The 23,680-nt window shown below is 41.2% G+C and overlaps 1 protein-coding gene across 2 annotated transcripts; it reads left to right on the forward strand.

The window, feature by feature from the left end:
- The first annotated feature begins 83 nt into the window (after positions 1-83).
- LOC139607797 (voltage-gated potassium channel subunit beta-3-like) lies at positions 84-21,900 on the forward strand. 2 transcript variants are annotated; one of them, XM_071461013.1, is made up of 14 exons: positions 84-709; positions 16,557-16,600; positions 16,687-16,724; positions 17,008-17,087; positions 17,344-17,388; positions 18,046-18,090; positions 18,196-18,239; positions 19,648-19,734; positions 19,889-19,974; positions 20,078-20,198; positions 20,299-20,393; positions 20,559-20,679; positions 21,367-21,455; positions 21,626-21,900. In XM_071461013.1, exons 1-14 carry the CDS (start codon positions 414-416, stop codon positions 21,713-21,715), a joined length of 1,281 nt encoding a protein of 426 aa, XP_071317114.1. In that variant the 5' UTR covers positions 84-413; the 3' UTR covers positions 21,716-21,900. The 2 variants fall into 2 exon arrangements, with proteins under 2 accessions (XP_071317114.1, XP_071317113.1); XM_071461012.1 differs by lacking the exon at positions 84-709 and adding an exon at positions 4,412-6,020.
- The last annotated feature ends 1,780 nt before the right edge of the window (positions 21,901-23,680 follow it).

Consider the following 23,680-nt stretch of genomic DNA (forward strand, 5'->3'; position numbering starts at 1 on the left):
CCCTTACTGTCCCTCCTTTGAGAGATAAAGAGAGAAAGATGCTGATTGCTTTCCCTATCCATTTTTACTCAAAGAAGCCCCTCACATCAGCTGGAGTCATTGTTTGTGACTGGGTGTTGCTGGTGACATGTTAGGACTGGCTTTGTTTTATTTTGGATTTCGACTCCACAAAGGAACAATCAAGACCTTTTGATATTTTACAGGTGCTTCAAGTTCTTGTTTCCAGCAGTTTGATGTCTGACATCCTCGGGCCGGATGTTTCAAATCTTCATGAATCTCTATCAAAATAGCACTGCCTTGTTGTTTCCTTTCTAACTCAGAAGCTGCTTTTACCTAAAGTAGATGTAGCAGGTAAAACCGAGCAAAAGGGAAGAAGGATTTTCATCAGTTCCTGCATTTGAGCACAGATAACAATGTTTGCCAGCCGTGGTGGTAGTGGAGGAGGGAAGGGAGGGAAATACTCAGTGGAAGACCTCTATGGCATCAGTAAGAAGCCCAAGGCATCCTCCTCCTCGGGGAGTATTGTGGCCAAATCTGGAGCACGGAGCAGCAAGACCTCGGACCAGAGGACTGAGTCAGAGGCCCTGGCTTCACAGATCCTGGAGGCGGCGCACAGGCTGGTGGAGCGACGGCGACTGGAGCTCTACCTGAGAGAATGTGGCCTCTCCCTGGCCGAGTGCGAGGCTGAGCGCTCTGCGATGACATACAGGTGAGAGGGAAGGAGGCGGAAAGAGGGGGGGAAAGAGAGCGAGGGGTTTGCTCCAGATGTGATGACCTGAGAAAGATATGATGTAAAATCACAATGTAAGTTGATTCTTTCAAGATAATAACTTGTCACTAATCAGAGAATAGCAAGAGAAGATGCAAAACATCTTTCTCTTAAACCTGTGCATCAAAGAGATAACGTAAAAAAAAAAGATTAGGCAGATTTGAACAAATAAAAACAGTAAAATAAAGACATAATATTGACACATGCAGATTTTATAGGCAGTTTGATTATCAACTGTCTCTAAGAAGGAGAAGCCACAGGATAAACTAGACATTTGCGGAGGGTCAGACAGAGAATATCAGACCATCCTGAGCACTCAGCCATCTGTGGCTGATCCATTTGAATAACATAATTAATATTTTTCTAATATATTACTAATGCATAAATGTAGTTTAGAGTGTTTGAAGAAGGCTGCAATTGAAGGCAGTGAGTGGAGACATCAGTCATGAGTGGAAAAAAATATATATATATTTGCAGTTCTTTTTTTTCCACCAGTGACCTAGAAAGAAATATCAGGCGTCTGATGAGATTTCAAAGCACAGCAGCACTGAATAAGTGTGGCTGGACTGCAGACACATCTGGCTGTTCAGCATCACTAATGTTAATGCAAGATACAGAAACTTAAATGGGACTCGCACATCAACCACTGTTTTCATCCTCTAAAAGAAAGCCTGACAGGGTCGACATCAGTGGGCCAGAAGTTCAGGGTCAGTGATGATGAATGATTGGAGAGGCAGTGACCAGCTGAGGGATGAAAAGGTGGCCATGAATCCATTTTCACTGAAAAAATTTGGAATTAAACTAAAAACATTTCAGCTTAAACACAGAAGCTTTACAGCATAGTGTTGCATGTCTCATCACTGTGTTCATCATTTGAGAATATCAGTGGTTTAGGTCTTGGTGTCACTAATGGAAACCTAATTTTTTTTAGGAAACAGGGTTTTCATGACCGAATGTGGCATTTAATTTGACAGCCTGTGTCCCAAACAGACAGACACAGCTGTTAAGACTACAGTCAGGCTGCCTCTAGGTGGCAGTGTCATCCTGGCGTGCAGACAAGTCAGCCCTGTGGCACAATGATTCACAGCCCATGAAAAGGAACAAAATCTGCAGTTTAGAGAGCATCGTTTGAATGAACTGGTGACGCTTGCAATTTCAGAAAAAAAAATGCATCATTTGCACTCAACAGCATCCATTTGATAACTGAGGGACATGTAAGTCATAGCAGGGTGGGATTCATCTGATTGTACCAGCACTGCTTCCATCACTGAAACCGGCTCTTGTGAATTTCCTCTGCTGTGAAATGTCTTTAGTGTCTCCGCAGCCTCTGTGTGTGATGCGTTGGCTGCTGTTAATTTAATGTGATGATGCACCAGCTTTAAACTTCTTCACAACTGAAACAGATGACTTGTAACTTGTCGGCGTTCTCCCTGATTTGCTGGAAACAATACGTTTCCACACCCGCTCATCTACTGAGCACAGAGCAAATCGGGGAACGTGAGGCAGACACTTAAATTGTGACAAACAGATTATGAGGGCTGAATTCATAATCTCGTCCTTCAATGAAATAAAGCTTAAAGGTTGGACGTATTACAGTTTGTCAGATGGAGTCTGAGTTTTGAGGGAGTTAACTCAAAGCAATTCTGCTGAAAGCATGTCATCACCGTCCTCTGACTCTCCCCTTTTTGACTTAATACGGAGCCGAATCGTTTCAAGATGAACCGAACCCATAAGAAAAACAAGATGTCTGAGGGGATATTTCAATGTATGATGAGGATGAATGCCTTCAGCTTTCTTAAACCATATGCACATTTCATGAGGAGGTACACCACAAACAATTCCCAGCATGCTTTGTTTTTCCTTTTGTACATGCAAGTCAAAACCAGCTGTTACCATCTCGGCGAGCTACCAGAAAAATGACAATGTGCCACTGTGTTTCCTTACTCCAGCTAGATGTTCTACTGGAGAACATTCACGCTTATTTCTACCAGTTTTTAAACGAAACATAGCCACTTGGGTTGCAGATAGGATCAGACCAGCATTATGTAAATGAGCTTGAGTGTTTTATCTAGACTGTAGACAGTTTATGGAGGATCACCAGTAGGAGAATCATGCTTTGTAATGAGCTTTGGAGCCGAGTCTGATTGCAGACTCAAGGACATTATACAATCTGTTGTATAAAGCCTCTCTGTAAGGAAGATGGTCATCTAGACTCTCATTTCCTGTGACCTCAGTTTAATGCGGTATCTTTGTTTGTGGAAAAGTGAACAGATGTAGCTAAAGAGAGGCTCAGTTTTGTTGCATGTCAATACAGAATTGAAGATGGAGCAGCTGGTGGTCTGCGAGAGTGAAGTGAAGCGCCCAAGCGTTGGTGATATCCTGAGCCGTCAGTTTTATAGGAACTATTGTGCAGACCAAGTCAGTGTCACTGCTGATGGAGATTGTTTCTAGTGGAGGTGAAGATTAAGCCTATAGTCAAACTGATTGTATAAAGGCCTGGATACTATGATAAGAAGATTTTTTTTAGTAAAACTTACTGCAATTGGGCAGCAACATCCAAATGTGTGTGGAGGTACTCTGTGCTTGTACAGGAGCAGAGATCGTTAGGCCTTTTCTTTTAAAGTGTCACAGTGGGTGGCGCTGACATTTTCTTTCTGCATATACAGCTGGAAACTTCCCATCTCAACTTGCACTGAATAGCTCTTTAAAAAGAGCTGATTGCCAACTCTCTGGCAGCTCCTCCTGGAACTGTAGATAGCTCTAAAGCAAGATATCATTGGGCATGAGAACAACCTGACAGAAATGATGAATATTTGTATGCGTATGTGTGTATGTGTGTGTGTGTGTGTGTGTGTGTGTGTGTGTGTGTGTCTGCATTTTTATTTGCATAAGTGAGGTTCTTTGCAGATGGCCCTGCTGTGAGAAACAGACATTGCAGAGCAAACACTTGAGCACCGACTGAAACTTTCCGGATTGACAGTCTTCTCTGAGGCTGTGGCAGTTCACATTGTCAACACAGCTTTACAGGAGCTATTATCGTGGCCCTGGATACTAAATGACACGTCCCCTTCATTTTAATATGATGTGATGTGAAGCAAAAGGATATGATATGTCATGCTATGCTATGTTTAGGTGTGAGGTGATTGAAAGGAAGTCATGAGTCGGCCTTGTTTTGGATGATGATGATGATGATTATGGTGATGATGATGATGATGATGATACAGTGTTTCAGTGTAATTTTGGTGAGTGTCCATATAGATACACAGCACAGCAAGTGAAAAAGACCGTTTTGCCCATGGAAACTGGGTGTGGTAGAAAAACACAGATGCATGCATATGGAGAAGCAGAGTCATGTGTGAAAAAACAAGGAGCTTTGGCGATTTATCGTCGACTATAAATGAAAGGATACTGCTCTAACAGGCATTTTGTCTGCTAATATATGAAAAAAATGGTGCATGATGATCTTTTTTTTTTTTTTTTTTTTTTTTGTCTTTCACTTTTTTTCCAAACGCAATAGTGCGCATAAGCAGCACTAACATGATGTGACGATGTGATGAAATGTGTGTACACTCGTGTGATGAAAAATGTAGAGATCACACCCGAGAGAGAGAGAGAGAGAGAGAGAGAGAGAGAGGGGGACAGAGAGAGAGAGATCGAGCGAGAGAGAGCATCTTGCAAACCCCCACACAGCTTGTGTCGTGAACATTTTTGGAGCCTCTGGAAAGAAAAAAAAAAAAAAAAAAAAGAAGTCGGACTCTGACAAAAATGATGCTGAGGGAGAGCCGAGAGGCGGCATCATCGGGCGCTTGAAATGTCCGCTGCAGCCGCTTTTTGGGCCACTGTGCCGGCGTTTTTTTCAAATCCGTGCACCGTGAGATTCTGTCGAATAACAGGAGACCTGCTGCACGGTTGCTGCTGCCGCTGCCGGTATGTGAGCGACCTCACACACTGAAGGTAACACACACACAAAAAAAAAAACAAAAAAACAAACCCGGCTCGGTGCTTGCTCTTGAATTTGTTGCTGCTTCTTTTCTCTCTCTCTCTCTCCCTCTCTCTCCTTTTCTCTCTCTTGCATCAATCTGATGCTGCGTGAGGCTGCTGGGCGATGATGCATCGCTGGGGTTTGACTGTGTGAATTCGCATCCTATCAAGTCTATCTACCCTGTTAGGACCGAGGCAATGTGAATGCGAACAATTGAGACAGTTTTTCCCTCACCCACCTTGCGACAAAAAGAACACACAAAAAAAAAAAAGAAAGAAAGAAAGAAATGCCTTATTTCGACGCGAGGTGTGAGGATGCCTGTAGCTGTGATTGTGTCATTGCTGCGGCACACTCCGGAGCTCCTCGGCTCAAGTCCGACACAACTAACCGCAGCTGAAGAGAAGACAGCGAGCTGGCAAGTGCTCTACCACCCAACATAAGCCATACGAGCCTGTGCATGTATGTGCGAGAAGGCCCAGACTGACTGACACTGTCGAGGGGGAGGCATCTATTGCACTGAGGTTTTGGGGTCTTCCCAAGAACCGCCACATCCTCAAATCCGTCTGAGGACTGCTGTGAGCTTACAAGCTTCCTGATGATTTTTGGAGGGCAGCCCTGATGCATCTTGCGAGTGTGAAAACTCTAAGAGCCTTTTGCCAGGTTTGCATCACCAGACAGGAGACAGAGCAGACGGTAACTCTGTGTGTGTAATGTTAGAGGCTGGACTCCTGCCTGCTCCCTCCAGCTCTCAGCCAAAATCTCTGACCTGCCCTGTCTGAGCCCTTTGTATGAGCATCACTGCTTTGCCACAACAGCACAACGGGAAGCAGTGTCAAGCAGTACCGACAATTTGCAGACATTACCGTTTGTGTCACTCCCTGAGAAGGTTCCCCACACCGGTGTCACCCACAGCCACCTCAACTCTCAAAAATAAGAGGCACCGGAAACCAGGGTCAGGATGCAGGTGTCCTTCGCCTGCACTGAGCACAACCTCAAGAGTCGCAGCGAGGACCGACTTTGTGGCCTTCGCACCGCCCCACCACCCGGAGGAAGCAGTGGAGGAGTTGGGGGCGGTGGTGGAGGAGGAGGTGGTGGCAGTGGAGGAGGAGGAGGTGGAGGAGGTGGAGGAGGTGGTGGACAAGGGAGTAATGGCAACTACGTCTCCCAAGGCTCAGTCAAGACCAGGGAGGGGCCCGGGTCCCGTCAGACTCCACAGGGCCATGCCCACATGAAGGAGGCCATCGGGCGCCACACCAGTATGAAGTACAGGTGAGTATGGGCCTGGTGATGGAGGTGAGGAGATGGAGCTTCAGGTGGTGGAGGAGGCTTAGTTCACATCAGAGGGATGGTTTCTGATAATGAAGGCCTTTTGACCTCCAGATTATCTCCTAGGCACTAGATTATCATGATGCGCATCAGTGGCAAATCCTCCACCACAAACAAAGTGGCAGGTGATTGTCTCATCGTGATGCTTTAGCTTCCAGGTTTTCTCTGTTTATGTCAATCTCTTTGCTGAGATGCAAGGTGAATTTAAGGTTAGCTTGAATCATCACCAACATGCATTCTATAATATAATGTGGCCGACTGCCTTCATACCCATTAGCAAAGATGACAGCACCTCAGTGAGTGCATTGTACATTGTAAAAAAAATATGACATTTACTCTTAAAAACGCCTCCTGTGATGGATGTAAAAATACTTATATAATCCATAGGAAACAGACATAATGTTATCGCAGTAAAACAGACAGAATGCATATAGGAGCATCTGCCTTAGGCTTAGGTGTTTTATGCAGATTTTCCACTGGCCTCTTGCTCTTCACAACAGATTAATAAAAAGCCTGCCTCCAATAACAGCTTCCCTAAAATCACCCCAGGACACCCAGCTTTTCTTGTGAGCTTTTAAAAGCATTTCATTTTCATAAAATAGTGTTGCAGCAGACCATCTTATGCACAGAAAGCCATTGTTGCACACACCATGTCTGAGTCATAATGTAGGGAAGAGAAGCAGACCAGACAAACAGCGAGAAAGATCGTCATTTGTGTCTTTTTCCCCTTTCGGTTGTTTTGTCTCAGAATCATGTTCAGTTCACCCCGATGGATTCGAGCTTCAGCTTCACAAGGACAGCTGTGCATGCAGCCTCCACACACACATGGGTCTCACATGTCTTAGAACAGTGGAAAATAATGTATACTTATATAATTGTGCATATAAAAGCACACAGCACGCACTTAACATTAGACCATATAAAAGCATAGCTGTATACCATCTGTTTCCTTCATTTCAACTGCAAAATTCAATAACTAGCCGGAGAGTTTTAATGACCTGTTTTCCTGTTAATCAGGTTGATTGAATTGCTGCCATTCTCTTCAGTCAATTTAGTTTTCATTTAATAGGATGTTTAAAAACGGAATGAGGCACAAGATGAAACCCAGATATCTCCACCACACACACACACACATGCTTCTGATTGGGTGGGATTATTCTGGATGCTTTCCTGTCTCTGGGAAAGTGTCACTAATAGGGTGCAGCAGCACAATAAGTCTATATAGCATATGGCCAGCTCCAGTTGCCAGTGGCAACACCCCAGGCATTGCCTGTAGTTTTTGTCTGTCTTATTTCCTAATCAGCCAGCACTGCTGTCGCTTATCAGTCCCTTCTGCAACTGAGTCCGCTCAAAGCCCTACCACCCGGCCACTGAGTGTGTTTGTGGCAGCACAGTGGTCACACGTTCTCCATTTTACCCTGTTGTTGCAATCGGACTGAGGTCAGGAAGGAAGAAACGGGAGTGTGCATAAATCACATCCTCATGCTGGATGAATGAGTCTGCGTGTCTGTGCGGAGAGTGAATGTCGCAGATTTCTTGACTTGACATTGATTGAGGCCAAATTAATACCACAACAGGGCAGAAGTGAACAACTGCAAGTAAATTCAATCTGTATTCCATTTTCCAGATGGCACCCATCATTACCTCTGTTTGCCCTGTTTGACTGCATGTTTTTGAATCCCACCCTGATATCTCATTAACCTCGGTATTCATCACTCACCGGCAGGTCACAGACAATGGCACCTGCTGCCAGTTATCACTCCCATGAGCCCCTGCTGTCGCCCCCTGCCCCGACTATCTCTGTTGGAATCTCTCCCTTTATCTCCTTTCTTTCATCAAAGTTTCTGAATTAATGACTATTTTGTGTGTGTGTGTGTGTGTGTGTGTGTGTGTGTGTGTGTGTAATTTTTAAGAAAAAGCTTGATGAAAAGGTGCATTAAACTTTAATGCAAAAACAGAGAATGCCTGTTCATGTCTATAATAGAAAACCAGCTTCTTTTCTTTATGAGTAATTGTTAATGAATTTCAAATTATTTTTCAGTCTTTCTCATGTTAGAGGAGTCGAATAGATTACATCTCAACACAGGTGTCTGTGTGATTACAATCACACTGTCAACTGTAAAACTATTGGAGCAAGTTGTCGCAGAGAAAGACAGTTACATTTCAAACTACAAGATACACACAAGAGATGCCAGATGATGACTGAATAAATTGCTCAAACCTAGATAAGAACATCATTAAACCCAGATTTACAATTTACGTTCATGTTGGATAGCTTCAATTTTTTTTTTTTCGAAACCGCATTGACGGTGTGTTTTTTTTTGGACGTGTGGAGAGGTGAGTCTAGAAGTCACTCAGGCAGTTCTGTCACTCTCCAAATTGGCCGTTTCTATGGTAACCAGGCCCTCTCCTTTCACCAACAGCAACCTGATAAGCAGGTCAGGTTCATTTCCAGCTTAGATTTATCTGCCACTGGTGGACATTTCTCATGGATTTTTGTACATAAATTGCCGCAGGGCATGTTGTGTCAGCAGCATCTGAGTGAGAGGAAGCACATGTAAATGGAAAAGAAAGCCACACTCACATAAAACATTCAACATTATAACACCCAGGAAAGAGAGTCCAATAAAGAGTTAAACATTGTTAACAAATCGTCTGGTTTGGGGCCATAAAATAACTTCCAGGACTGCAGGAGAGACAGGAGGGGGTCAGGGATGATAACACATGAACGCCATTTTTGCTGCTCTAAATCTGTCATCCTGGGGGCCTCAGCTCATAATTTGTCAAAGGAATAGTTCAACATTTTGGGAAATAAGCTTATTCGTTTGCTTGCCGTGAGCGAGGTGAGATGATCAATGCCACGCTTGCGGAATAAAGCCGGAGCCAGTAGCTGACTGAACACTTTAGTTTTTGTAAGGATTAAACAAAGAAAGACATAATGTGTTAATTAGTGAGTTTTGCTTCCTTTGGACAGAGCCAGGCTAACTGTTTCCCCCTTTTTCCCAGGCTTTATGCTAAGCTAAGCTAACCAGCTGCAGGTGTTTGCTTCAGATGTAATGGACAGATGTGAGATTGGTATCAGTCTTCTCATCTAACTCCAATGTGAAACTGTTTCTTAACAGTTCAGTGGCCCTGGGTGGACCAGTAGGTCTCCTCTAGTCCTGAAGAGACAGTTTTTTTTAGTTTTTTTTTTTTGTGTGTGTGAGTTTCCTCAGATGGTATGATGGGGTAGAAAGCTCTGGAAAAAGTTTGATGGTGGACCTTGAGTTAGGATTAATCTGCTATTGTCAAGGTCAAGATTGAACTTTCACCCCTTAACCTGTCTACAGCTTGTTTTAATTCAAGAGGAATGACATAACAATCAGTAGTTAAAGCAGATAACAAATAGAAATGTCTAGTGCATGGTGATATACCACATACTGTAATATTCATAATACCGAATATTCAGCTGCATGTTTAACTGGAGAACGAGGCTGGAACGTATTTGCATTTGTATCAGGAGTTGAAGTGTCCTGACATTGAACTATGCAGAGAGGTTGTGTTCTCTAGCAGAGCGCTCTTGAACAGTGAGCTCTGAGCTCTGAAAGCCTGAACTCTCAGCGGCTGATGAAGTAATGATGGAGTCATTGTTATTGATGAACAGCCCTGTCAGGATTTACAGATATACTGTGGTCATTTAGTGCCATGGGACAGTGATACAGCGCCAGCCTTATTACTCTAACAGTATGCCTGTTGTTACAGTTACCCCTTTATACACACACACACACACACACACACATACACACACACACACACACACACACACACACACACACACACACACTGCACAGCTTCAGTTTGTTAATTTGATCTAAGACTATTTACTTTAAGCAATGTGGTTTTACAGTTGCCTCATAACTCTGGCCAGCAGACTACTCTCATGTTTATAAAACCCAGTGGAAACCATATGTGTGTAACTTGTGTAATAAATCCCAAACAGTAATAAAATATGCATTTCACGGAGGGGAGTCATCATGAATAATAATCAAAGGATAATTAAGTAATTTGACCTCATATTGTTATCATGATTAATAATCCATGGAAACAAAAGGTTTGGGTAGCAGGGAGGAGAACAACAACCTGGATCTCAAACTCTCCTCTCACTGGCTTTTTGTTGAGTTTCCAGTTCACTAAAACTTGACTCTGTGGTCCTGCAACAAATCTGAGACAAAGCCAGACTGCATCTTCGCTTTTCAGATTTCAGTCTGGCTCATAACCAGAATATATCCAAACTATGATCTGTTTTTGGCTGCTAAAAATCTGGCTGCATACTTCATCTGCCACCTACTAATATATATCAATGGGTTGCTGAATGTTACAGTTATAAATAATGAAACTGAACAATAGTTTGTACCATTGTTATTTGTGCAGCTGCACATTGGAGCTAAATACCCACATCACATCAGCCCTAGACAAAATTTTAAACCTTGCACACAGAAAAGTACACAAAGCAGATAACTGCTTCATGTGAAGTAACTGCTCAGTGTTGTTTGATGAGGCCTGCATTTGTCAATACTTACCTGTGGATGGGTGTGATGGCAGCAGCAATAAGCAGGCTCTTTCTGAACGGCGAGCATCATAATCAGAGCCAGAAAATCCACGTCACGTCCTCTGAATATGACTGTCTAGTCAAAGTCAAAGTCGGATTTTGTCTTCTGGCAAAGACAAAGTCATCACTGCATGTCATTATGTAAGAGCAAAAGCGCAGACAAATGGAAAAGAGTCTCCACAGGTCCTGGAAAAGTCCCAACAAGTATTAAATATATGATCTAACTCAAAGATCTTTACATATCTAAAGTGTTTTAAAGTCATAAAAGGTCTCAGCTTTTCTGCTCTGCTAATAGATATAATTTAAATTAAAATGATGGTAAAATAAGACTGTTCCGACAGATAATCTACGTAATTACATTTGATCTATAAGATGGATAACAAAGGTTGTGTTTCAATGAATGGCTTGGCATTCATAGTTGGACTATGTATTTGCATTTAGAAATAATGCCATAAAGAAATTATGTTTTTCATTTTGGTTGTTGGGATATTCTAACCAATTCCAGGTGGCTTTTAAAAGTCTCATTTTAAGCTGTATGGATTGTAAAAGTGTGATCAGCATCTCAGTGTTACATGTTACCACTTCACTGTGGCAAAGTAGCTCTAGGGATGTTTTAAATTAAAGGAAACAAGAGGGAAACTGAGGCACAGTGTGATGCTCCAAAGCACCTCGGCGACTGCATTTAATCATTTTAAATTCATTGAGGTGTCAAGGTCTGTGTTTATGAGGCAGCAGACCAGGAAACTGACGTATCATTCTAATATCCATCTTCATGCCTCTCTCAACAGACATAAAACCGGTCGTCAGGTAGCAGCATGGTGCAGTGACCTCATCAGAGGCTGAATTTCATTCATGAACTCCTTCTGAACATGTTGAGATGACTCAAAATCCAAAGTAATTCGGCGTTTTTGTATTGTTTTACCATCGAGTCACATTCAAAACCACAAATCCGTGCCAGTGAGAGGAGTCTTACACACACATCCTCGTGTCCAGTCCCAGACTTTGAATAGTAAAACACTTCACACAATTATAAAGATATTCACACTTTTAATATCAGCTGGTGCACTCTCTTAGCCGTGCCACTTCATTACATGCAAATGCAGTTAGTAGGAGAGTCTTGACCACTAATAAAGTGTCAGCAGTGGATACATAACATTGGAGGAGAGGAGCTGAGTTTGTGTGAGTGAGTCTGGCTTTGTGTTTTTTATTTGTTTTTTCCATTTGTTCCACTCACAGCATGTCTGTTTTATAATTAGGAGAGACCTATTTTCCTAACTGTTTTAATATAACTGAATGAAAAAAACATCATGTAACATGAACAATCTGTTGTTTAGCTTAATTCGTTAATAATAGCTGAAGCTAGAATTAGTACCCTGTCAGAATTACACTATGTTCTTATCCCTTAGAGTTAAGGAGCTGATTCGGACAAGACAGCATTTTCTCACGTATCTGTCCGCCATGCAGACAGTTTGGGTTTATTTCTCCAGCTCCTGATTTCTCTGAAATTTGTGCATCTACCTCAAAACAATGGAGGTGAAGGGAATTTTATTCCGGGTGCTCACAGCATTGAAAAATATGTTTATTTTTAATTCAACAGCATCAGAAACAGTGGCCCTGATACTGTGAAAAATATTTTCAGTGAAACTACTTTCTACAGAAGAAATAGTCCCTTTAAATACTGTGAACAAGACTATGAATAAACCAGAGTAACAAGGACACAAGGACAATAGAAAATAGATGTTGGTGTTGATTTCTTTAAAAAAAATTGAATTTGTCAGTGCTGTGAGCACCACAAACAAAATTGTATTCACCTCCACTGTATTGATGTGGAGGCAGAAATCTCTGCATGGCTAAATACTCGAGAGAGAACATTTCCTCGTAATTTGGATGAAGTGACCCTTTCAAACTCTGAAACACAGCGTGCAGCATTATTAAACGAGAACAGAAAGTCCACAGCCTTCCTACAGTTTGTGCTCAGAAAACGCGTGTATAAGCACACACACACACACACACACACACACACACACACACGGACGTGAGTGTTATTAATATCTAGGTGTGCTTCCCTTTGGAGAACAGCCTGCTCAGCATGTGTGTGGCATTTTATGACAACTGCTGGAAAAAAAAACTCCATCATTTGCACCTAACCATCTGTATAGAGTGTCTTCCTCCAGTCTCAGGTGAAAACTAACTGTAAATGTCAGCATAGGTTAAAATGCTGACTACACCATGACAGAGCACCTGTGTGCCTCCTTTCTCTCCTCCATTAATAATGTATGGAACAGTGAAGTCCCTATAATCACCTTGTTTGAGGTTCATGATTTATGGTAAGAGGGAAGAATAGACAGGAAAACATAGGAAGGCCTACTTATGAAAGCTATGGAGAAGCATCTGTGTTTCTGTGTGCCCTGCTCATGAGTGCATTCATGCGTGACCGTATGTAGATCTGTGCCTGTGTTCCAGTGTAATTCCCATCAAGCGTGAACATCCACGAGAAAGCATCGACCAGCCCCACTGACGCTCGCACAGCATAGATCTCAGTTTTCATGTAGTGTTCACCAAATCCATGTCAGATGGAATATAGGCTGGGTGTCTGCGTACATATGTGTGTATGTGATAGTGTACGTGTGTGAAAGAGAGGAAGGCTGTCATGAGGTAGATAGAGAGAGGAAAGAGCGAGCATGTGTCTCCTCAGACTCACTGATAGTAATTTAGCAGACTGCAGCACTGCAGAGAGCGGTGGAGTTGCGAGCAGGGAGGGGGCGGCCAGTTGTCACACACGGAAACAATGACATTCTCCATTGGCTAGAAATAATAATAATAATAATAAATGGTATTTTATGTGGCACAGCAGTCATGGAATTCACCCACCTAGGCGCACTGGTTTCTCATTTGCTCCTGTCATAATGTGCTTATAGACGGTGTGAACCAAACATGTTCTGTCAGCTTAATGCGCTTATTTTCCATCTTGAAAAAACATATGGAGCATAAGCACAGTGAAAGAGAAGGAGCATGGATTTGTGCACCAGTTGTGGATGCTACTGGATGCTTGACATTCTCCTATGTCTGACTCATGTTTTGTACTTGCCACACGTAACCTTTCTGCTTTTCATCATGGCACCATTTTAAAAGGGGAACATTGAAAGAAGGTGGACTCCTGTGTGACTAAGGTGGTAAACACTCGGCATCATTAATGTGATTATTTCACATTATTACAAGATAGCCCCAGGCTTAGTAACAGGATTTTCACACATGATTTCTAAAAACGTAAAACAGTTTTCCTGAAATTCGTGATATGATAATAAAGATAACCCCACAGAAACATACAGACTGAATATAATATTGTTTTTTTTTTTTTAAGTGAATATATTTTTCATCCTTTAAAATAAGGATCCAGTTTGACACAAACAAATGTCATGTTATTTACAGTAACTGCTCTCAGCATGAAGATACAGTAGCTATCATGCAGGTGTATGTGTTCAGACCTAATAACTGCTATTTTATAATGAATTTCAATTTCTTTTTTTTCTTTTTTTTTCCAACATGAATTTGATTAAAGCTGCTTTTTACTAGCAGGGAATATTTTCGGATGCTGTTATTGGTGCAACCTTGTCAAAAGTTGTTAGAAAAAAATTTCCTTTAACTTCCCCCAGGTGAAGTCGAGGCAAAATGGTATAATTTGATGGATGTCACAAAAACTGCCAGAAGAGAACAAAACAATGGAAAGAAATTGAAATAACTGATTTTTTTTTTAAACCTGTAGAAAAAGTCTCTGAAGTGTGTTTTCTCCCGTGTGCCTCATTTATATGTACTCCCAGTGTTCAAAGTGACTGTCAGTGTGAGAACAGGCAGAGCTGTCATTGGTTGACAAACAGTGAACAAGAGCCAGATTACCATACAAGGAATCAACTACATCGAACCCCAGTGACTAACATTTTCGCTTTATATAGTATCCCTGACCTTCCACCTGTGTGCTATCTTGACGGAGTTTAAAGTAATCACACAAACAATATGTGTTTAACACCCACACGCAGCGCACACATGAACACCGACGCCCCCGCACAGCACACACATACACACACACACACTCACACACACACACACACACACACACACACACACAAAGAGGCACACAAATGCTTACATATGCAGGAATCTAAAAATAGCTTAAGGTCAGACATTAAAAATAGACCAGAGGAAATAAAAGCAGGACTCGTTCGACTGAGTCTAAATGCTCTGACAGTCTGTCTTTCTGCATTTGGCTATTTGTGGCGGACGCAGGCAGTCAGACAGGCAGAGAGGGGAGAGGCGCTGGAGATGAAAAGACGGCGAGCAGCGAGTTGCACTGCAGTTCTGCTGCCTCTCCAGCTGGCTCCCCGGCTAATTAGAATGGGGGAGAGCACGCATGGAGGAGGGGAGGAGGAGGAGGAGGAGGAGGAGAGCAAGCACGAAGCCCACATCATTTTCAGCTGTACATGCTCCTGTGGTCAGAAATGCAGCTCTCTTCTTCTCCCCACTCGCCCTTCAAAATTCAGCTGTCTGGATAATCAGATGTGGCATGTTGAGTGACGGGCTCCTCTTCAGCTTATGGAACGTTTTGGGCCGTTTACTGCACCGACCAAAGCAGCTTTTGCCTGAATTCGATCTCAGCTGAGCTTGCTTCCCTCCAGCTGTTTCGCTGACCCAGTGTAATACACTGAACTGTTAACATATGAAGGATAAAAGGTCAATTGTTCAGAAATAATTAGACACAGGCTGTAATTTAACCACAGGTGAGAAAGACTTGAACTCAAAAGCTGCTGTGGAGGGTGGATTCACATCCGGGAAATAAGTCATGTAGTCAAGGTTTTATCTTGGGTCATATCTCAGTTTTAAGCATAAAATCTGGTTTGTGTTACATTCAGTGCAGTTTATTGTAAATCATTTTATGTTCCTCTCTTTGTGTGTCAGTGATCCATTCAAAGATTGAATGTGTGCTTTTAGTTTTATTTTTAGTATTTTTAGTTTTATGATAGAACAAACATAAAGGTATATAAAAAAGTACTAATGCAAAGAGTGTTATATCGTTATATACAATTATAATAATATGATAATATAATTATAATTTTTACTGCTGCTGCCACTGCTGACGTGTATGCAGCATTTTGATTATAGCTGGTTGAGGTGGAGCTGTTTTTAACTACTTCATAAGTCATTGGAGTTTAATCTGTAACGATGTATCATATTTATTAAGCTGATCTTAATTTGTGTAAATAAAATCTTTTATAAGACAATGTAACGCAATCAGATGTAGAGGACAATATAGTAAAACACAGTTGTAATCATATCAAATATTATTTGATAAACATGATTATAGAAATTATCATGGCTTGCCAATATTGTAAATTAATAAACATTTGTGAAAATGACCTTATATCTGCTTACAACTACCTTAAAACTACCCTTTAATGTCTATATACTGCTAATAATTGCTAGCAGGGGGGAAGAGGGGCAGGGGGACTTAAAATAAAGTGTTACCCAAAGTAACTAGCAATCAGCTGTCATATTATTCTAGTGGAGAAAAAGAATATTTTACTCTGAAATGTAGTGGAGCAGAAAAATAACATGGTACAGGTGAAAGTACAAGTACCTCAAAATTGCACTGACTGCATGGCAGCTACTGTCCATCACTACTAAGAAGAACTGGAGATCAGGTAACCAAGTCTCATCATTCAGGTTTGTTTTCTGCTTTGCTTGTCATTTACACACACCAGAGTACAGTAAGATGGGATCTCACCTATGATTGATGTGTGAGCAAACATATTCAAAATGCCCACACATCATAGTGTCTTCTTCTTCCTTCATTTATTTCTGAACCTCACAGCTCGCTTTTTTATCCTTCTTTTCCGCAGGAACCTGGGGAAGTCAGGCCTACGTGTTTCCTGCCTCGGGTTAGGTGAGTTGGTTTGAAAGCAGGAAAATACACATCTCTGTTTCAACCACTCAAACAAAACAAACGTCTCTGTCTCTCCTCTCGTTCAGGCACGTGGGTGACATTTGGATCACAGATCTCTGATGAGGTGAGAGCTCTGTTGTACCTCTGTTTGTATGAGAAGTCGATTCCCGAGCACTGTCACTCTTATTGCTTTTGTGGCCAATACCAGCCACTGTGAATGTGAATCTCAGTGTTTTCAATTATAGAAATGTTTCAAAGTCCCACAGACCTTGAAACCATCGCAGCTTGGTGAGATATTGTCTGTATCTCTGCTGTATTATCCTTTTTGCATAGCGCCCTTCACAGATGACCTCCGGGTAATTGGAATTTACCTCCCTTTCTCAGTCTCAATTTTTGTGTTCCCTCAGATGGCTGAGAACCTGATGACCTTAGCTTATGAGAATGGAGTGAACCTTTTTGACACGGCAGAGGTGTACGCCTCTGGAAGGTCAGACTTCATTTTCTCCTCCAAGCACCAATTAAAACTTCTGCTTTTCTTCCTGTGGAGTTTTTGTATCAGTACTTTTGTGTGTGTTTTTATAGCCTCTGAGTGCAACTTCTTCTTGAGCAAATGAGCAGCTCAAAACAGAGCGTTCAGGTTTCTTTAACGTGTTTGCAGTTTTGCAGTGTGTGCTTTAATATTGTTGTGCAGTGATGTGAAGTTAGCATCAACCTGTCATAGCCGATGATGTGCTTCTCCACAGAGCGGAAATCACTCTAGGGAACATAATCAAGAAGAAAGGATGGAGGTGATTTTACTCATTTTTTCAAATTGACTCACATGCTTGTGAAAAGCTCTATATTAGGTCATGAATATATTTTTTGAAAGCTTAATCATCCAGAACAATCCCTTGCTTTTCTGAAATGCACTGCATTGCATGTGTTTTTATCACTGTTGGAATAGATGCACCGTTAAATTATCTCGAGGGAACTTCATACTTTTAAGACAAATAAGGAGCTTTAGCCTCAGAAAGACTATAAAAGGACAAAAATGCAACCATGTGAAAATAAACTCTCAGCTCGCAATACTGCCAAACACTCATTTGTGTGGGAAATCCTAGAGATATTTTTATTCTGTAGGAAAAATATATCATTAAATACAGAAGTAAGTAGTAAGTCGGACTTTAAATTATGCTTTTGTAGTCTGTCATTACCATTTGTTATGTCAGATTAATTTAAAAAGAACACAATACTGGTTTATAAATACAGCATTTTTTTTAATGTACCATAACGGTGCTGGCAAGCACAGTGAAACTGGCTGTTACACTTACTTACATAGCCAAAGAAAAAAATGGCACTGTATACAGGATCAGAGGAAGAAATAAGGAAATAAAAAGAAAGATATTTCTACTCAAATTCTATCTTCATATCAAAACTACGCTCCTAACACTCATGTGTCTTTGCAGGCGTTCAAGTTTTGTCATCACAACAAAAATCTATTGGGGAGGCCAGTAAGTATAACACTGAAAGACTATATACTAGACTATACAGTTTTTCAATTTGAATCCTTGTTTGCTTTGATCGTGTCAAACGTGTGTATTTTCAACACTCCACAGAGCAGAGACGGAGAGAGGACTCTCCAGAAAGCACATCATTGAAGGTGAAGTATGAATCATTTTTTTTATAGTTAAGTACCTCGAATAAATTTATAAAGAATAATGACTAAAAAAAAGGTTCAGGGGTAGGCCCAGGCCCTGAAACTTCATCACTCGTTCTGTCCTGCAGTAATCGTACTGCTCAAAAGATAATCAAAAACTGGTCACTTCAGAGATGTGTTTTATCACTAAATTTCTATTTATTTGCTGGAGAGATGAATTAAGGTTCAAAGTCAGTTTCTATCAGAATGTGTAGTGCTTTTATTGTAGATGAAATGTCTCCCAGAGTGCAATAATTCAACAGACCTGAGTTATGATGAATCATTTGATGACCCTTTAACCTTTGTCTCGCTCAGTTAAAGCCACCTCATGTCACGTCACAGTAAATACGTCAACATGCCTTATAATCAAATAAATTACTATGTGTCATAACAGCTAAAGAAAAAGAATAAAAAGTATATTCCTCTGCAGTTGTTTATGATTGCTGGTAGGACATGAGTTGCATAGAACATCTCAGGATTGTTGTTTCTCCAGTCACTTAATCAGCCCCCCACTTCTCCATCCTCTTTGTTTGTTTTGTAAGTAGTATGGCCTTGGGTTGCATTTACCAAAGAGTGGAATGGGCTGTTTCAATGTTGTCATTGTCGTGAGGCTTTTAATTTGAGGCATCTGGGTAATGAGTGAACTACGTGCAGCTCGGCATGCAAGGGCAGGGCTTCTATTAGGACTTCATACAGTAGCTATGTCACTTCATTTGTGACTTTAACCTCTAAATCAAATTGCAGACAAACCCAAGTCTGGAAAGTTGGCACACATTGAAAAAATCTTGAAGTAGAAAATATGGTGTAAAATGTTTAAAGTAATAAAAAAATAAATAAATAAAAACTGTAACCTTCCTAATGATTTCTTGGGAATCTATATTGTCAAAATGTTAAATTGTTGCTGAGATGCTCTTTTTAGCCATGCTAGCAGTGTGGCTCTATGGATGGCAGTGTGGGTCGGTCAGTCCGCCACTTTGGTCCCGATGGAAATATCTCAACAACTATTGGATAGATTTCAGTGAAATGTCATACAGAGATTCACGGCCCCCAGAAGATGAATCACTGACTTTGGTGCTCCCCAGCTACTTTGGTTTCTGGCTACTGCAAAACTAATGACATTCCTATCAGCCTCAGTTGTACTTTGTGTTTAATGCTAATTGGAATGCTAACATGGTGTAAATTAAAATAGTAAACATGGTGAGCATTATAACTGCTAAACATCAGCATTATCATAGAGAGCATTTTGGCATGCTTCTGTTAGCCATTAGCTCAAAGCACCGCTGTGCAGCCTCCCAAAGCCGCGAGCCAGGCTGTTGACTCCTGCTCTTTTTGATGATCATCACGTCTAATAATTGACTATTGTTCCTGACAGGTTTAAGAGGATCCTTATCAAGACTCCAGCTAGATTATGTGGACATTGTTTTTGCCAACAGAAATGATGTCAACAGTCCAATGGAAGGTCAGTTACAGATGTTTGAAATTATTATTCTTATTTGATGATATCCAGAGATCATGCAATAGTTATAGTAATATATGTTTTATGTGTGAAAAAATCAATTAAAGTAATCGAAAGAGTGTAATTAAGATATGATGTTCTATACTGTGATTTGCAGAGATTGTACGGGCCATGACCTTCGTAATAAACCAGGGTATGGCCATGTACTGGGGAACCTCGCGCTGGAGTGCCATGGAAATCATGGTGAATGCTCATCTCCCATTCTTTACAATTTTAATGCTGTCAGCTTATGGCACAAATGCTGATTGGTAACCATGGCATTTTGCTTCTGTCTGTTTGGCACCAGGAGGCGTACTCAGTGGCACGCCAGTTCAACCTGATACCACCTGTGTGTGAGCAGGCAGAGTATCACTATTTCCAGAGGGATAAAGTGGAGGTTCAGCTTCCTGAGCTCTACCACAAGATCGGTTGGACATCCACAGTCTCACAGCTCTACTTATCTTTATTTTTTGAATTGAAGCTTCATTTTGTTTCATTCGAATGTCTACCCTTATTCCAATCTGTCAGGTGTTGGAGCCATGACCTGGTCTCCACTTGCTTGTGGATTAATCACAGGGAAGTACAGTGATGGTGTACCAGAGTGCTCCAGAGCAGCAATGAAGGTCAGTTTGATTTGACTGCTCCTCCTCTGGGATTTCTCTCTCACTGGAAAAAACAAGCCCTAGTGTGATTCTCTCCCTGATCAGTGAGATGTTGTCGTGTGAAATCAGTATAGATGTACTGCATGTTGCCTTACCAATGCTTTTGTCCATTTTGCTCCTGTGAAGGGATACCAGTGGCTGAAGGAGCGAGTGAACAGTGAGGAGGGCCGCAGGCAGCTCGCTAAAATCAAGGAGCTCCATCTACTGGCAGACAGACTGGGCTGCACTGCTGCACAGTTAGCCATAGGTATGACCCAGGCAAATGGCATGGTTATACAGTGAACATGTACAGAGACGTAGTCTTTGTATATTGTTGCTTGACTGGGAAATTAGTTTGAGCTGTTTTCTCAGATTTGCATTTGTTCGAATCATAAATGTGTTTGTGGTTCCACCAGAGTCACAAGACTACTGACTCAAAATGTTTGGTCACTTATTTCTCACACACAGTCACACAGTCAAGTCAATTAATGTTTAGATAGCCCAATAGCACAAATTTGCCTCGAGGGGCTTTACAATCTGTGCGGCATATGAAATCCTCTGTCCTTAGACCCTTGAATCAGATACGAAAAAACTCCCCCAAAAAACCCCTGAGATAAAAGTGCTTTGATTTGTTATGCACAGAGGTTAGGCAACACATCTTTTGTGCGTCACACAAATGTTTCCTATGTGCCCATCTGCCTGTGTGAAGCCACTCTACTCCTGATCAATGTCTTTATTTGTGAATTACACAACCTTTTCCATCTTTGTGTTTATTCAATAATGTTAATTTATTGTTGTTTATACTTCATATCCTTGCTTGTCTACTCCAAAATGTACTGATTTTGGATTACTGTCATGATCAGCTGATCTTAGATCAGAATTCCTCCTCGAATACATTTGGTACTTGTTGAAGTGAATAAATCAATAATCTATTGGTTTTCTCTCTTGTTTACAGCCTGGTGTCTGCGCAGTGAGGGAGTCAGCTCAGTACTTCTGGGAGTTTCTAATACAGACCAGCTACTTGAGAACCTGGGTGCCCTCCGGGTAGATTTATTTTCCCTTTTTCCTCCCACATCAATAATACTGCATGACATACTGAGCTACAGTTGTGTAAACCAATAGATAGTCTGTGCACAATATGAAGTTGGTAAAACTGACAGACCACAGAAGATCACATTTTTAACTGAATTTCCGTCCCTCCCTCCTTCTTGCAGATTTTATCCCAAATGACCCCTCAAACCATTACTGAGATGGATGCCCTGCTGGGAAATAAGCCACACTCGAAGAAAGAGTCACGCGCTTGAAGATGCAAATCTGAGTGACAGATGATGTTTCAAGAAAATGAAGAAGACAATGACATTGGGAAACATCGCTTTTTGCTCTGCTGTATACTCAACAACTTGCATGTCCTCAGCAACATTATGCTTCCAATATGTGCGCATATCCATTTTGCGCAGTACATTGTATCATGTTTGAAAAAAAAAAAAAATCTTTCATTCGTGAAAAAAAACAGGTCATATATTGCTCACTGCCAATTGTTCACAGATTAATTATTTCTATAGAGGGAGAGCAGGTTGGAGTGACAGGTTTCTGCAATCAACAGAGACCACGAGAGGTTGAAAGATATTCAACTGATCTGACTCTTGTTAATGAAATGTTCTAAAGTGGGAAAAAAAACACACCTCTGTGCTAAAATGAAACTTTACTGCGTGAACGGTGCTTTCATTGGAGTCCCCCCCCCCGCAGCTGCCTGTTATTCTGTATGATGTTTAGTACCCAGCAGCCAGAGAGCCAAAGGTTAGTACTCACGTGTCTAGCCTAACATCTCCCATAGTGTGCATGTGACTGGTCTGCCACGCTCACTGCTTTACAGGGTTGGGAACAATGGATTACTTGTAGAGTCGCTACAGTGATCTGACTGTTGAAAACTTAATCCAGTCTGGTATTACTTTAAAAAAAGATCAGATCACATGCTTTTTTAAAAAAAAAAAAAAAAAAAAGGCCAATTCGTGTAAAGCACCAAGACAGCAAGACAGACACTAACACATTTTACGCGCACTGAAATAAAGACTGATTATGGCACAAATTACTGGATCACATTGCAAATAATTATTGCTTGATTGGCTTATAAATTTAAGTATCTCAGTGCACTATGTTATTATGTTTTAAAACTGTCAGTCAAAAATCAATAGTAGGTGAGATTTTGAAAGTAACTTTCCCAACCCTGGTGCTTTCTCGGCAGTCTTTTTGCCTCTTCTGTTTGTAAACTGTGCGCATGTCCCTTTAAGAGAGAATAGCCCTAACAGGGTGTAAATGTGGCATGGCTTTTATGGCTTATGTAGATTTGCAGTGCCCTTGTAAGCCATTTTTTACTCTAAATGGTCTGGCAGTTTGATCCAGGATCTGTGCTGATGGGCACTTTTGCTTTAAAGACTCTCTGCAGTCTGCAGACACATCTGTGTGTCCATCTGACATATAATCTTTGTATTGTCCTAAACTGTATCAAAAGATGTTCACATCACTTTCAACGATGCCATTCATGTGAAGAGCATCATTGTTCCTAAATCAGAGGTTTGAGACAGTTGGACTATATGGAAAGGGAGCATCTGACACAAAGATCTGGACACACTGTGGTGAACTAGTAGTTTTCCAATGATAGGACATAAATGATACGTCTGGGTTTATCAAATGTGATAATATTCTTGCCACAGGTCACTTGGGGTAAGATTTAGCAAATGTAACTTTTTTTTTTTTTTTGGATTGGAAGCCTAAAAATATAGCTTCTCTGCTCATTTCTCTGGGAGTTCTCTCTCTCTGAATTATTTGTTCCCTTGATTCTTGCACACATGCACAGCTCATTTTCTACTGTGCATCCCATGTCTTTTCCCTTTAGTTTTGTATTGGTTTCAGATTTGTTCCCGTTGTGGTTTCCCATGAAAACAACACTAATCTCCAGGGCAGGGTGTGTTTTGATACATGAATATTTTAGCTGGCACAAGGTTACATTGTACTGTAAATAGGCTTATCTGTTTCACAGTGAGATAAGAGATAAAGGCAAAATTTATGAATGAAGGAAATTCCTGAAAGGAGCAGCTAAACTTTGCTCTCTTCTGGCACTCTGTGATGATGTATAGTTTGACTGAGTGTAGCTTTCAGTGTATATAGATACTTCAATCAAACCTTGAAAATGTAACTTTGCCTGCATAACTTATATTTTACTGTCTTGCAAACAATGAGAAACCAAAAGAGAGAAGAGACAACTCATACTG

The sequence above is a fragment of the Trachinotus anak genome, unplaced genomic scaffold (assembly GCF_046630095.1).
Source record: "Trachinotus anak isolate AG129_WGS33_773 ecotype Australia unplaced genomic scaffold, CSIRO_AGI_Tana_v1 ptg000024l, whole genome shotgun sequence".
NCBI classification, from domain to species: domain Eukaryota; kingdom Metazoa; phylum Chordata; class Actinopteri; order Carangiformes; family Carangidae; genus Trachinotus; species Trachinotus anak.